This window comes from Zalophus californianus, chromosome 3 (assembly GCF_009762305.2).
Source record: "Zalophus californianus isolate mZalCal1 chromosome 3, mZalCal1.pri.v2, whole genome shotgun sequence".
Lineage (NCBI taxonomy): Eukaryota > Metazoa > Chordata > Mammalia > Carnivora > Otariidae > Zalophus > Zalophus californianus.
Window position 1 is genome coordinate 194744874 of NC_045597.1, and position 15198 is coordinate 194760071.

The following is a 15198-nucleotide window of genomic DNA, read 5'->3' on the forward strand; positions in this document are numbered from 1 at the left end:
ACTGGAAATATGGAATGTTTGTATGTATACATAGGTATATATGGTTGATTTAATTGACCTAATTTTTTATATCTAATTTATAATGAGATAATCTCATTTTTGTAATTCGATGCAATTGACAAGTGAAACAGAAGCTGTTTATGCTTTATGTGTAAGTCTACACATCAATTCATGCTAGATCAAATGTGTGTGTATATATACAAACACGTGTACTTTTTTTTTTTTTAACAGATCAAGAAAACTTCACTGAAGATGTCTAAGGTAAGAGATCTCAATTCTCATGTCTCTACAGTATAAGAAGAAACTGCTTTGTGTTTTTAAGCTGTTTATAGTCAAGACTTATATGACTCATTTTTAATACAACTGATATATTTGATTCATTGAGACAGTTGTAATTTAATTGACATTTTGAAAGCCTAGAGCTTTCTTTTATCAGATTTCCAATTTCTTATTTCTAAATACATCAGTAACAATCCATTTATCCTCCTTTACATCATTCCCAGCAGACCAATCAAATAATAATTTAAAATTTGAATAATTTATCATCATGAAATTTATAGGGCTCTTACAGTTGATAAATTGGCTTGTATCAGCTCTTGCAAATTACCACAGAGCCCTGAAATAAATTAGTTCTAAAAGGCATGCTGAGAAAAGCAGAACTTGTTAAAATTGCAAGATTATTATTTTCTTTTTATTTTTGAGTGTTTGGGTATTCGTTACTATCTGATGCATAATCATCATACTAATTTTTACTTTTTGAAAGTGGATATATATTTTTTAACTTGTGAGAACTAATAATACTTTTGTCACAGGTTTGATGATATCTTAAAAGCAACTTGTAAGATATTTATCCTTTTTTGTAAAATCTTATTTTAGCAACAACCAACTCAGTTTATAAATCCAGAAACTCCTGGCTATGTTGGATTTGCAAATCTTCCCAATCAAGTTCACCGAAAATCAGTGAAAAAAGGTTTTGAGTTCACACTAATGGTGGTCGGTAAGAAATTAACTTATACCTTCAAGCTTATTAAATATGTGGATATCTTCCTTTCCCAACCTTTAGGGTATAATAGTGTGACCTATAAAATCAAAGGGAAAATTTCTTTATTGTCAGAATCAAATAACTGGGAATTTGAAAAAAAATTCTTTAGAATATTTTGTTGAAGAGTAAAATTCTTTTTTTTTTTTTTAAGATTTTATTTATTTGACAGAGAGAGACACAGCGAGAGAGGGAACACAAGCAGGGGGAGTGGGAGAGGGAGAAGGAGGCTTCCCGCTGAGCAGGAAGCCCGATGCGGGGCTCGATCCCAGGACCCTGGGATCATGACCTGAGCCGAAGGCAGACGCTTAACAACTGAGCCACCCAGGCGCCCCTGAAGTGTAAAATTCTAATATTTCTGTCATTTCCTCGTTTGTCTGTGGTGAAAGTGCCAGTGAGCCTCCAAAATGGCCCAAGTGACCCTTGCCTCCTGGTGTTTGTGATACTTTCTACCCCCTCCCACACTGAGTAGGGCTTACACATGTATCCGGTAGGGCAGAAACGGAGGTGTGTGACTTTGAGACGGGGTCATAAAAGAGATTGCAGCTTGCCCCCATCTTCTCTTAATCACTCATGCTGGGGGATGCCAGCTGCTGTGTTGGGAGGATTCTCCAGCAGCTTTACAGAGAAGTGCCCCAGGGCAAGGAGCTGAGACCTGCGAGTAGCTGTGTGTAATCTGTTCTCCACCTTCCCTAACAAAGTTATAAACAAGCCCTGAAGGATCAAGCTGATTGACAAATAAGCTACTTGTCAGGATAAAAGCCATCATTCATTAAGGAAGGATGTCAAAATCCAGTTTACAGTGTAACATTTAAAATTGCTAGCATCCAATAAAAAGTTATTGTTTATGCAAAGAAACAAAACAATGTAGCATATACCAGGAGAGAAATCAGGCAACAGAAACAGATTCAGAAATGACAAAGATGATGGAATTGGGGAACAAGAACTTTTATTATTTTAAATATGCCCCTGGTACCTAAAGGAAAACATCAACGTAATAAGGAAGATAACCAAAAAGAACTAAACAGAAAGAACTAGAGATTTAAAAAAAAAAAAAAATTACAGTGAGATGGAAATTTTTCTAATGGACCTAACAGCAAATTATATACCGCAGAAGAGAAAAGGCCGATAGAAAGTATCCAGACACCAAGTAGAATAAATATAAAGAAAAGCACACCAGGGCACACAATACACAGTTGGTGAAAAGCAGTGATAAACAGAAAAATCTTAGGAGGAAGGCAGTGGGTGGTGGGAAATAAGCACAATGCATGCAGAGGATGGAAGGGAAGAAGGAGCACTGACTTAGGAATAACATACGCCATAGGAAATGACAGTTTAAAGTACTGAAAGAATAAAACCATCAGCCTGGAATTCTGATGGAGACTTAAAAAAATGAAATATAAACTTTTTTTTTTTTTAAGATTTTATTTATTTGACAGAGAGAGACACAGCGAGAGAGGGAACACAAGCAGGGGGAGTGGGAGAGGGAGAAGCAGGCTTCCCGCTGAGCAGGGAGCCCTATGCGGGGTTTGATCCCAGGACCCTGGGAGCATGACCTGAGCTAAAGGCAGACGCTTAACAACTGAGCCACCCAGGCGCCCCGAAATATAAACATTTTTAGATAAAAACTGAGAATTTATCACCGTCAGACCTGCACCAGAAGAAAGATTATTAAATGGGGTTTTTCAGGTTAACAGAAAAGGTAGAGCATTGGAAAGGGCAAGTGTGTTGGTAAATACAAAACACTTTCCTTGGTTTTTCATTTCTTTCGATGATAATTGCCTTTAAAACGAAGTTAATAATGTATGACACTGGAGTACGGTGCACCAGAGTAGCAAAGCACGGGAGGGTGTGTAGAAGAGCTACTGTAATATGTTGACCTGATGGAATATTCCATAAGGGAGGGCTGCTAAGTTAACATTGCCTGGTGTCAACTCTGGCGCAGCCACCAGAAAAGTAAAACAAGGGTTTGACTAAAAGGAAATAGGTTTGATAAAATAGAACACAAAAGCCTGCTTAATCCAAAAGAGGGCAGGAAAAAAAAGAGATGAGACAGGTGGGGAGGGGGCAGCACCTGGCAGAAGGGCCACAGCCGTGACCGTGACAGGTCAGAAACAGGCAGGGTGAGCCTGAACGACCGGAATGGAAAACCCTCACACAAAGCCCAGCCAAGAGAAACCTGAAGCAGCCGTATTAATACCAGACAGAGTGGACTTTAGGTCTACTATCTGGATGTTCCCAGAGATAAAGAAATATGTATCAGAAAGATGCAGGGGGCAGTTCAAAAAACATCTTAACTGTATGTGCACTTAATAACAGAGCTCCATAAGGCACGGTGAAGAATCAGGAAAAAGATAGATTTGTAAGAGTGGGTTTTAAACATTCTGCTTGGTAATTTATGAAACAGAAAATCAGTAATGTTACAGAATATTAAAATAACAGTCAAACAATATGACCTAATTGACGTTGAGAGCACTGTGCTGAGAAACTGTAAGGTAATACATTCTTTTCAAGTGCATGTGGAACATTCACCAAAGCTATTCTTTTCTTTTTTTTTTAAGATTTTTATTTATTTATTTGGCAGAGAGATACAGAGAGAGAGCAAGTAGGCAGAGAGGCAGGCACAGGGAGAGGGAGAAGCAGGCTCCCCGCTGAGCAGGGAGCCCAATGCGGGGCCCGATCCCAGGACCCTGGGATTATGACCTGAGCTGATGGCAGCCGCTTAACCGACTGAGCCACCCAGGTGCTCCGCTATTCTTTTTTTTAAGATTTTATTTATTTATTTGACAGAGCACTAGCAAGGGGCAGGAGCAGAGGGAGAGGGAGAAGCAGGCTTCCCGTGGAGCAGGGAGCCCCATGTGGGGCTCGATCCCAGGACCCTGAGATTGTGACCTGAGCCGAAGGCAGACGCTTAACGACTGAGCCCCCCAGGTGCCCCCCAAAGCTAGTCTTCATGGCGAGAGTATTATTAGGCCAGCATGACCCTGGAATCAGTCAGTAATGAGAAAAGTGCGGACCAACTTCATGAGCATAGACACAAACATCTCAAGGAAGTTTTGGCAGGTCCAGCAGCACAGGAAAGTGCTGATTAACACCGGCACTCCTGCTGCCACACGACGTACACGTGCTCCTCAAGGGTCACCATGTTACGCACTTGAAACTGTAGGCTTCTGGAGAAAATAGGGGCACAAGATTCAAAACCTGATTCAGTGGCACATTTGGAAGAGAGTGAGGAATGCAATCAAAATGGTTTTTACATGTTAATTGGTTGAAATACCATCCGATACCAAATATAGGCACTATGGTTTGAGGAGTCCCTGAAGTTTGTCAAAAGGGGCGTCAGGAAATGGTGGAAGGAGGGCTGTGTGAAGACGGATGGGAAGCTGTGCCCAGGAGGTAAGTGGGTATGGCCCACAGTACCCATTGAACCGAGGCTGCTGCTAGCTGGTAGCAAGTTGAGAGTATTCTTTCATGGCTTGATTCTACTGGGTGTGGTTTTCTGTGTTCACCTAGTTTGTCAGCAGTGAAATCACACATAAAGAGATGTAAAGTTTATATTACATTGGAATTGTTCCCTAACATACCAGTTGTGTTGGAACAAATTCTCACCTTCAAGGCTCATGTTATGGCAAAGGTGACTATATATCCTAACAAATGGGGTTTATCTCAGGAGCATGTGGTTTAACATGGGAAAATCAGTCCCCATGGTTCTAAAGGGGAAATGTCATCTAAAACATGTAGTTGTAACAATTCAAAACCCATTAAAGATTTTTTAAATTAGTAAGCTAGAAGTAAAAAGTTTTCTCAATTTGATTAAGGGTATATACTAAAAAATCTATAGTTAGTGTTATTCTTTCTCATGAGGAAAGAAACTAAAACATTCTTAATTACAAGTGAAATGACTTGTGTATGTTAAAAACTCTTAAGGAATCCCAAAACTACTAGGTCTAATAAGTCAATTTTATCAAGATTGCAGGTTCTGGGCGCCTGGGTGGCTCAGTCGTTAAGCGTCTGCCTTCAGCTCAGGTCATTGTCCCACAGTCCTGGGATTGAGTCCCACATTGGGCTCCCTGCTCAGCAGAAGCCTGCTTCTCCCTCCCCCACTTTCCCTGCTTGTGTTCCCTCTCTCGCTGTGTCTCTCTCTGTCAAATAAATAAATAAAATCTTTAAAAAAAAAAAAGATTGCAGGTTCTGATCAGTATACAAAAATAACTTGATTTCTGTGGATTACCAACAGAAAATTTTAAAATGACCTTGAAAAGACTATCAAAAACAATAGTAAAAAAAACATTTCAAAAGACGGTGCCACTTACCATAATACAAGAAATGCGCACTGCTGAGGGTAACTTAGCAGAATGTGTGCATGACCTACACTGACAACGTGGTGACTTGGCTGAGAGAGAGAAGGCCAAGTAAGCTGTGAGAGCTGCTGGCGTGCTGGGCGTGCCCGGGATGGTGCCCTTCTGCCCCCAGAGTGATCCGTAGAGTCAGCACAATGCCAAAGTCACACCAGGCTTTTTTAAAATAGAAATGAACAATCTGATTCTGAAGTGTAAACATAAGTGCAGAGGACCTAGAATAGACAGAAGCGTGTAGAGGACTTTTACTCTGATTTTGAGACGTACCAACAAGAACTGCGAAGTGTGGTAAGGGTAGACATTCAAATCTACCGAAGAGAATAACAGCCCAAAGTAGACCCACATATACATGGTCAGCTGGTTCTTTTTATTTTAGACTTTAGACACGACAACACACTTTTATTTTTTTAAGATTTTATTTATTTATTACAGAGAGAGCATGAGAGGGGGGAGGGGCAGAGGGAGAAGCAGACTCCTGCTGAGCAGGGAGCCCAATGTGGGACTCGATCTCAGGACTCCAGGATCATGACCTGAGCTGGAGGCAGACGCTTAACCGACTGAGCCACCCAGGTGCCCTGGTCAGCTGATTTTTGACAAAGGTGCCAAGGTGATGCAAAGGGGAAAAGGTTGGTCATTTTGCAGATAGTGCTATAACAAATAGGTGGTCGTGTGGCAGACAGGGACCGTGAACCCCTCCTTCACACTGCACACCACAGTTCACTAACTGTACAGCTATAAGAAGTCTAGAAGAACATTTTCTTGACGTTGGAGTAAGCAGATTGCTTAGGACGTGAAGAACATTAATCACAAAATAAGTAAGTTGTGCTTCGTAAAAAATTTACGTTCTTCAGAAGATACTGACAAAAAAAGAGGCCATAAACTGAGAAAGCGTTCGCAGCACCACATGCGACATAGGACTTGTATCCAGAACATAAGCTCGTATAGTTCAGGAAGAAGACACATTCCCCAGTTACAAAAAGGGCCACAGGATTGAAACAGATATTTCATAGGAGATACTGAATGGCCAGGACACACAGCATCCTCCTTGGTCATCAGGAAGAAATGCACACTGACCCACAGGATGCCCCCACACACTCCCTGGAATGGCTGAAATTTTCGAAGTCTGGCAGTCCAAGTGTGAGCAAGGATACAGACAACTGCAGCTCTCCTAACGGCTGTTGAGAATAAAAAGTGATGCAACCACTTTGGAAACCAGTTTAGTGCTTTCTTCACAGTTACATGCTTACCATGTAACTTGATGGTTCCCATCCTTCACAGTCACCCAGGAGCAATGATGGCCTGTCCACAGAGAAGGTTTATGGATGTTCATAGCGACTCCTCCTGCAGTAGCCCGGACTGGACATAATACAGGGGTCCAGCAGGAGGGTAGGTCAGCACATTGTGATATGTCCATATAAAGGAGAATTGCTAGGCAGTATAAAGGAACGGACTACTGATAGATGCAACAATGTGGATTCATCTCTAATTGTGCCGAGCAAAAGCAGCCAGACACAAAAAGGCAAGCTGTACGATCCCTTGTGTATGAAGTTCTAGAATAACCCAAACCCACCTGTAGGGACAGAAAACACCTTGGTGTATGCATGTAGTAATGCTAGACGGGTAGAGCTGACTCTGACTTACACGAAGGAGCTCTCATGGTACGGAGATCCTCTTTGTCTTGGGTGGAGTTTGTTTATCTGAGTGTGTACTTTGTCACACTAACCCATCCACACGGTTCAAATGAACATAGGGAACTACTGAACTGAGTTGTATGTAAGTTACACCTCAGTAAAGTGAGTTTTTTAAATAAAGCAGGTAGTTAGGGGATTAAAGATGAGATGGGTGGTAAATACCAGCTAGAAATGTAACCACAAGAACCCTCAACTTTAAATTGTAACTATTAGCAGCTTAAGAAAAATGGTATACAGGTATCCCCTGCTTTCTGAAAGTTCCCGTTAGGTCTTTTATGAAAGACCTACAGTAGTGCCCGTTTTCACTAACTGAAAGACAAGCGAAAGGGTTGGCATCGGTGTTGCAGTGAGCTGTACAGAGGCAGCATGCCCTCAGAGCTCCTTCCCACTCTCAGCATCTCAGTGTCCAGCTGCCAGAGTTCTGAACTGTGCAAGCATCTGGGCTTCACCTTGATTGATTTTGCGCATCTCTTAAGATGTATTCTAAGCTATAAAAAGCCTGAGACATGATTTTTTGGGGTCTAGGAATGTCACAAAATGCTTCCATACCTATTAGTGGTATTTGCTTTTTTGCTTTCCACCAGTTAGGCTTAGGAACACTCTGCTTTCCAGTAGAGGGAAAAACCTGTATCAGGAAAACGCCAGTGTACCTAACTTGTAAGTCAGAGACTATTGAAGAAAAAAAGGTACTGTTTTTAAAAATTGTGGCTTATGTCTAAGGAAATAAGAAATTTTACAAAATGATCACATGCAAATGAAAAACTACAAATGTTGGGGCACCTGGGTGGTACAGGTGGTTAAGTGTCGACTCTTGGTTTCGGCTCAGGTTGTGATCTCAGGGTTGTGAGATTGAGCCCCGCATCAGGCTCCGCACTCAGTTGTGGAGTTTGCTTGAGATTCTCTGCCTCTTCCCCTTCCCCCCACTTGCACCCCCCCTTCAAATAAATAAAGTCTTTTTTTTTTAAAGATTTTATTTATTTATTTGAGAGAGAGAATGAGATAGAGAGAGAGAATGAGAGGGGGGAGGGTCTGAGGGAGAAGCAGACTCCCTGCTGAGCAGGGAGCCCGATGCGGGACTTGATCCCGGGACTCCAGGATCATGACCTGAGCCGAAGGCAGTCGCTTAACGAACTGAGCCACCCAGGCGCCCTCAAATAAATGAAGTCTTAAGAGAGAAAAACTAGAAATGTTTGGGCACCATATGCAGGAAATTTTAAAATTACAAATATGTTTTTGAAAGATCTCAAGGACAGAGGCCAGGTGGCAGGCAGGTAGCTTGTAAGGGAACTTGATGCTGCTGAATTCTGGTCAACTGGTCATAGTTGGTGATTATCAAGTTTCCAGCCTCTCACCATTATGTGGGGTGGGTGGTGGCTCCGTTCACAAAAAAAGCAATATTAAAAATACAAAGCCTATTGCCAAAATACGTTACCTGGTAGAAAGTCCATAGGTTAGTCAATATTACAAAATTCACGAGGGGGTTAGAGTGAAGGCTCTGAGAACTTGGGAACTAAGCTAAGAAAATGAAAACTGACCTTCCAGCAAAAATATACTGGCATCATTGTAGGTTCACATGTTTTGAAAATGCGAACTCGTGTTCTGGGGACTCCTTCCTAAGGGCATGTGCGCGTGGGAAGGTGGCCACTCAGAGCTGCGTGGGTCCTGCCTGAGCATCTTTTCCCTGTGAAATGGCACCTCCTCATGTGGCTCTCAGCTCTGGGGACCACTTAGGATGCTGCCATTCAGGGGCCCTCCGAAATGACCCTGTTGCACTGTGTTTGAAAAAGCACTTTGTTGTATTGGTTAAAATTGAAAAGTAAATGTGAAGGGGACCAGCCCTGCAGGTTAGAGAGGTTTTTTTTGGTTTTGTTTTTACTGGTATTCCTGGCTTGGCCTGCGTTTGGGGGAGGGGGAGTTTAGCCTCAGTTTTAAGGTTTTAATCAGAAGCTTCTGGGACCATTTGCCTGTCAGGATTTCAGAAGGCTGTTGTAAAATGTAGCTCACCTGTGTCACCTGCACATATTTTTCATATGGTGGCGCCACCTTGTGCCTGATACTGTATATTTCTCCCTGATCGGTAAAAACATGAGCCATTTTGTAAACCCTGAGTACCTCCCGTCCCAGTCAGCCTCTGCTGTCACCACTCATACAGGACTGCTACATAGGTTGCTGAGCCTGGTATGTTTAGTGCTCTGGGACTTGAGTTCTTGTGTCCCCCATGTAAAGGTACCTGAGAAACTCCTGTGGGACAGAGGTACTAATAAACGTGGAATCGCAAAGCTAGCCACTCAAAGATATTCAGCCCAAAAGTAGCATCATGTTCTGAGTTAATGAGTTAATTATTTATAGATGTTGCCTGAAAGCCATTCCAAGTGAAGATATTTCTACCCTTTAAATGAAGATATATAATTTAGAATCAGCCATTGGAATATTAACTGCTTTTTTTTTATTTTTTTCAAAAAAGCTGTCTCTACTCAGACACCTCTGCTGAGAGGTCTTCTGTGCCCCAGTCTTTCCACTTGATTACTTAGAGCTATCACCATTTTGTCAGTGACAGAGTGACTGCTTACTTGTCCTCTCCCCCACTGTACTGTCAGGCTACATGGAAGTAGGGATTTAGCTCAGTCCCGGAGCCTGGACCTGTGCCAGGCACACAAAAGGTCTGAGCACTTATTGGTAAAATTCCCTCATTATGTGATAAAAACGTTAAGAGGACATTGCTAGGCAGTTTGTTAAAAGGATAATTTGATGTGCTCTTACTGGACATGTTCAACATGTAATTCTGGTTTTGTCCTTTTGACCTTTCCATATATGAAAATTGCGATTTAATTAAAGTACAGTCTTTATTTTGTATGTTAATACATTTCAGATTCACTCGTTCTTCATTTTCCCAGAAATAATGATTTTTAAAACAGATGTGTGCCCCTTGCACATGCTGCACAGGACTGAGCAGAGGGAGGTTCAGACCGAGATGCCCAGGGGACAGTCATGCACTCAGTTCAGAAGCACTTCTCTGGGCAGAACTTGGCCTTAGTTGGTGGCCTGCAGTGAGATGGTGGAATCTCTACATGCTTCCTTGGAACGTAAAATTTAACTTTGCTATCTTGAATTTTCCTTGAAGTTAAGTTTCAGATACTCAGAATACAAATGTTACAGAATTCAAAACATTCAGAATTCAAGTATGATAGTAGCTGAGGAATTCTTAATTCATTACATGCTCGAATGAGTATGTGTTGTCTTTATTGGTCATACCACACTCAACAGAGTGGGCAGGTTGCCTGACATGAGACGTTTGCCAGTGGTGGGGCATGGGATGTGTGAAAGCAAGAAAGGGGGAGAGGTAGCCTGCTCCTGCCTCGGTTACAGGAGGGAGAGACTGCAGACTACAGTGCAGTCTTGGGCATCTGTTGTTTCTGTTTCCCATGGCTTGGCAAGCCAGAGTGCTGTTGACATTGTTTGATAGATGTGTTCAGTTTTCTGAAAATGTGGTAACTTTGACAATGAGCAAAAATCATAACTGAAAACCTACTTTGCATTCTGTTTATCAAAAAATAAAGACCCACCACTAAAGTCCATCCCACACATTTGTGAAGAGCTAAGAGTGTATTTCTGATCTTACTTTGCGGGGATTCTGGAGACTCACAGACCTGGATTCGAGTCAAGGCCCTGCTCTGGATAGCTCTCCGAGCAAAGGCACCCATTTCCCCATCAATGAAATGGGGAGAGTCACTCCAAAGTGGTAGTAGATTCAAACGGAGTGCAGACAAGGATGTGTGTGAGGTACTTAACCCAGCGCCATGTAAATACAGTAGATTACCCATGTCATACGGATCATGTCGTGACAGTGTTTTCATTTTCATTTAAAGGTGAATCAGGGCTAGGAAAATCAACTCTCATAAACAGCCTGTTCCTGACTGATCTCTACCCAGAAAGAATCATACCCGGAGCTGCAGGTACAAAAAGCCCCCTATACTACTTAAGTGTAGTTCTCTACATGAAAGCGGCTGAGAGCACATAATTGATATTTTTGCCTCAGCCTTGTAGTTTTGTTCTGCTTTAAACACAAGGACAGTGTTCTTTCGGTTGGGAAAGGTGCTGCACCTGAAGCCTTTGGATCTTGTTTGTAGACTGAGCATGAATCCACAGTCCATCCTCTCCCGAGTTGGTGTTCTTTTACTGTAGAAGTATAAGAAATTAAAAAAAAAATAAAAAAGCATAAGAAAGAGTTTCTGCCTATGTTATATGTTTGATGGGAGGGTCAAGGGAAAATGTTTTCTCACAAAAAGAGTTCTCGAAGTAGCTGACAACTGTGGGAATAGGTGTGTACTCTCCTTGCATATTGTTGGAGCATTGTGGGTTAGCACACAGTCAGCGCCTAGGACCTGGGCTGCCACACCTGGGACATAGAGCCCTTTCATAAATATCTCTGAATTCAGTATTTAAACAAATTCATAAATTGTTCTTTTTGCCTCAGCAACAGAAGTCATAATTTTCAATATTGGCGTTTTAACCATCCCGAGCTGCTGTTTTATTTTAGCTGCCCGGTTTCCTTGCCAACTCAGGGATCATTTTTACATGGTCCTTGTGTTACCTCTGAAAACCTTCCTCCAGGAGGGGTACTGAAGTTCTAAGTCATTTATTAATTAGAAACTAACAGGTCATCTCTTCTCTTTGAAAACTGGGTTAAATTTTTTTTTAATTTATGAAACTTTTGTTTTTCCACAGACATTCAAATAAAATGTCATTAAGGTTAGTGGATGTGTAGACGTCTCAAATTTCTGAAGTGATGCTATTTTTTTTCTTTAAATAAAATGTAACATAAGGGAGGTTCCACACCTTACAGTTGATTGTTAGCAGAAGATTGGCATTCCAGTTTTCATTACAGAATCAGAAACTGTATCTTTAGTTTTAAACTCTATTCCACACATGTATTACTCTCTTCTCTGTTTTTTAAATCTTTTTTATTTGGCTTCAATTTTTTTGAGTATTTTCTTCATAAAGCTTTACTTCACCAAATCTGTCTTCCCCTTGCTCCAGTCTGCTGTTGATACTATCCTGTGAGTTTTCAATTTCAATGAACCTTCCAGAAAGTGGTCGCTTTTCTGTCCAGAGAGTTGTTGCTATTCTTTTCTTCGATCTCCTGTTGAGTTCGTAGGTGTTCAGATGGTTTGATCCCTATCCAGCTGAATTCCTGGGACCAGACGAAATTTAGGTCTCCTACTCCTCCAACCACCTTGCTCCTCCCCCCGGAAACTGGGTTAATTTGTAAGTACAGTTGCTCATTAAGTTTGTTTCTTTTCTAGAGAAAATTGAAAGAACTGTCCAGATTGAGGCTTCAACTGTGGAGATTGAGGAGCGAGGGGTCAAGCTGCGCCTGACAGTGGTGGACACACCTGGCTATGGGGACGCCATCAACTGCAGGGATTGGTACGCGCCGCAGGAACGCACGGCCCCAGAAGTGCTTACGGTTATTTGAACGTGTTCACGTTTACAGTGTTAGAGTGATGATTGGGTTTGAGGTAGCTGTGTATAATAAAGCAGTGAAACACTTTAAAGTGCGCTGATTATAACATTTTAGAGGAGGAATTTCACAAAGAATGAGTATTTTTTCCGTAACAGCCAAGCATTCATCAACTGCTAGTATAAGTGAAACCCCTGGATCTGAATGAACTCTGGCCAGCGGAGAAGATTGTGACGTAGACTTCCTCTTAGATAGTCGATCCATGGCCTCGTTAGCACGGGTATGGGCACGGCTGCAGGTGGAAGAGCACCCTGCCCCGTGGCTGCACCCATGGCAGAAGTGGTGGGCTCCAGTCTCGTGGAGTGTAAAGCACCAGCTCGCCTGCCCCTCAGGAGGAAGTGTGAGGCAAGGGGAAGCAGGGGGGGCTCTCCCATCTCCTTCCTTCCTCGGGAGTCTCTCCCTGCCCTGCCTTGCTGTTTGCATCGTGTGGCAGGCGTTTACGTTTTCACACACTGCCCTGTCTGCTGCGCACAGTCCTTGTGAGAGCTGGCAGCCCACCGTCTGCTCGGTCACCTCAGGTGCTTTCAACGGTTCTGTTCGGGCCTTTGACACCCACCCCCCCAGCACTGCAGGGAAATTATGCTTGGCACACTTTCCAGAAACCTCCGTCTTGCCAAATGTAGGAGTCTGTTTTCCAGTCCCATCTTATAACTGTATTATCAAATTATATTTGGTAGAGAGGCAGGGAAGAAAAAGACTTGTTTTGTCTTTGAAGTTAGGGAGTGCCTGCCTTTTGTATCCCACTGTTACCAATATTTATGTTTCTCAGTTTTAAGACCATCATCTCCTACATCGATGAGCAGTTTGAACGGTACCTGCATGACGAGAGTGGTTTAAACAGGCGGCACATCATCGATAACAGGGTGCACTGCTGCTTTTACTTTATCTCACCCTTTGGACATGGGTAAGTGGACCCCACCATAGAAACCAAGTCCTTAGAATTTCCTTTCTACTTGCTAGGTTGACAGTTTCCCCCAAGTTGCATATTTTCATACAAGAAGTGAGATAATTTTGAGAGAAAAGAAATGTGTGTTCCATTCCCTTCAGACTCAAGCCTTTAGACGTCGCATTTATGAAAGCGATACACAATAAGGTGAACATTGTGCCTGTCATTGCCAAAGCCGACACCCTCACCCTGAAGGAACGGGAGCGCTTGAAGAAAAGGGTATGTTTTTTTACTCAGGGTAGCTGAGGGCCAGGTGCCTGGGAAAGAGTGGACGTGTGTCTGAGATACAGGGAGCAGGTGGGAGGAGTCCAATCGTTTTTAAGGAACACCTAACACTTGTAGATTAATATTCTAACTGTTGTCAAGTTCTTATTCTTTGTAATTCACCGTACGTGAAAACGCTCTCAGTGCGTAGAAGGGACGCCATGTGCTGGGTGAGTGATATGAATGTGGAAGTGTGATCCTCTCTGTGAAGTTTGTTAAGTTTATCTAAATGTTTTACTGCAAACAGTCCGTTTAGGAATATGTTTTAATTGTCATTGCCTGGTATTGTGACTGTTTAAAGGGCCTCTGTTTTGGCCATTAAGAGGTTGCCTTGCACTTGTCCATCCGCCAGCCCCGTGTGCCCCTCTCCTCCCAGCAGTCCTGTGCTGGTTGTTGGACTCTGGTGCCTTTTCCTGTGTTATTTGAAAAGCCTCTTTGTGGACTTTTTGGTATATATTTTTTAATTAAATGCCTATTTCTATTTGCTCATTAAGAAAGTCCAAGCTCATATGCTAAATTCTACAAATAAAAGTTCTTTCATTTTTTGAGAGGACGTGAGCAGGGGTGTGGGTGGGGACAGAGCGAAGGAGAGAGAGAATGCCAAGCAGGCCCCACACCCAGTGTGGAACCCAAAGCGGGGCTCAGTCCCCCAACCTTGAGATCATGACCTGGGCCAAAACCAAGAGTCTGACACTTAACAGACTAAGCCACCCAGGCACCCCAAAAGTTCTTTTAATTACCCATAAAAGCAGTTGTTGTAACAGTTACATACTTACCCTTCCAGAGCATAGTCTATTTATGTTTTTGTTTTTATAGGATGGGACTATAGCATATGTATATTATTCTGCCATTTGACTTTCTAAGAATTCCCAGCACACACAGAAAACACTCCCCCGAACCCGTGTACAGCTCAGAGCAACAGATACACACACAAACACACACACTCAGCTAGGTACACTCCCAGCACACACAAAATACTTCTTCAGTGTGTTTTTTGGTCCTCCCACCGCCACCCCTTAATTCCTGGCATCAGGGATCTTTGCTTAGCTCCCTTGTGTATTCCAAGAGTCTAGAACAGTACCTGGCACAGAGTAGGCACATGTCTGCCTTCTCAGAATTGTTTAAGTCAGACAGATTCTGAGAAAGGAAATTGATGGGCATTTTAAGTGTTGAAAGATGGGTATTTCAAGTTTGAATTTCCTTCAAAACAAATTTGTGACACCTTACATTCCCAAAGCACTGTGAGCTTGCTCTGCTCTTTGCCCCCCTGGAACCGTCCTGGATGTCACCGGCTTTTCTAAAATGTCTCCCATCTGAGAAACGGGAAGTGTTTTCTGGTTTCCATGTTTTTAGACCTAGTTTTGATTTTTGTGTTTTCA

The 15198-nt window shown here is 42.5% G+C and overlaps 1 protein-coding gene across 3 annotated transcripts in view; it reads left to right on the forward strand.

Annotated features, from left to right (window-relative positions):
* SEPTIN2 (septin 2) overlaps positions 1-15198 on the forward strand; it is a 33931-nt gene that overhangs the window by 7797 nt on the left and 10936 nt on the right. For all 3 annotated transcript variants that reach the window (XM_027589098.2, XM_027589097.2, XM_027589099.2), the window contains exons 2-7: positions 232-261; positions 877-997; positions 10955-11041; positions 12392-12515; positions 13379-13513; positions 13657-13774. In XM_027589098.2, coding sequence (XP_027444899.2) covers positions 253-261; positions 877-997; positions 10955-11041; positions 12392-12515; positions 13379-13513; positions 13657-13774 — 594 coding nt within the window. In that variant the 5' untranslated portion in view covers positions 232-252. The remainder of the gene's footprint in view (positions 1-231; positions 262-876; positions 998-10954; positions 11042-12391; positions 12516-13378; positions 13514-13656; positions 13775-15198) is intronic.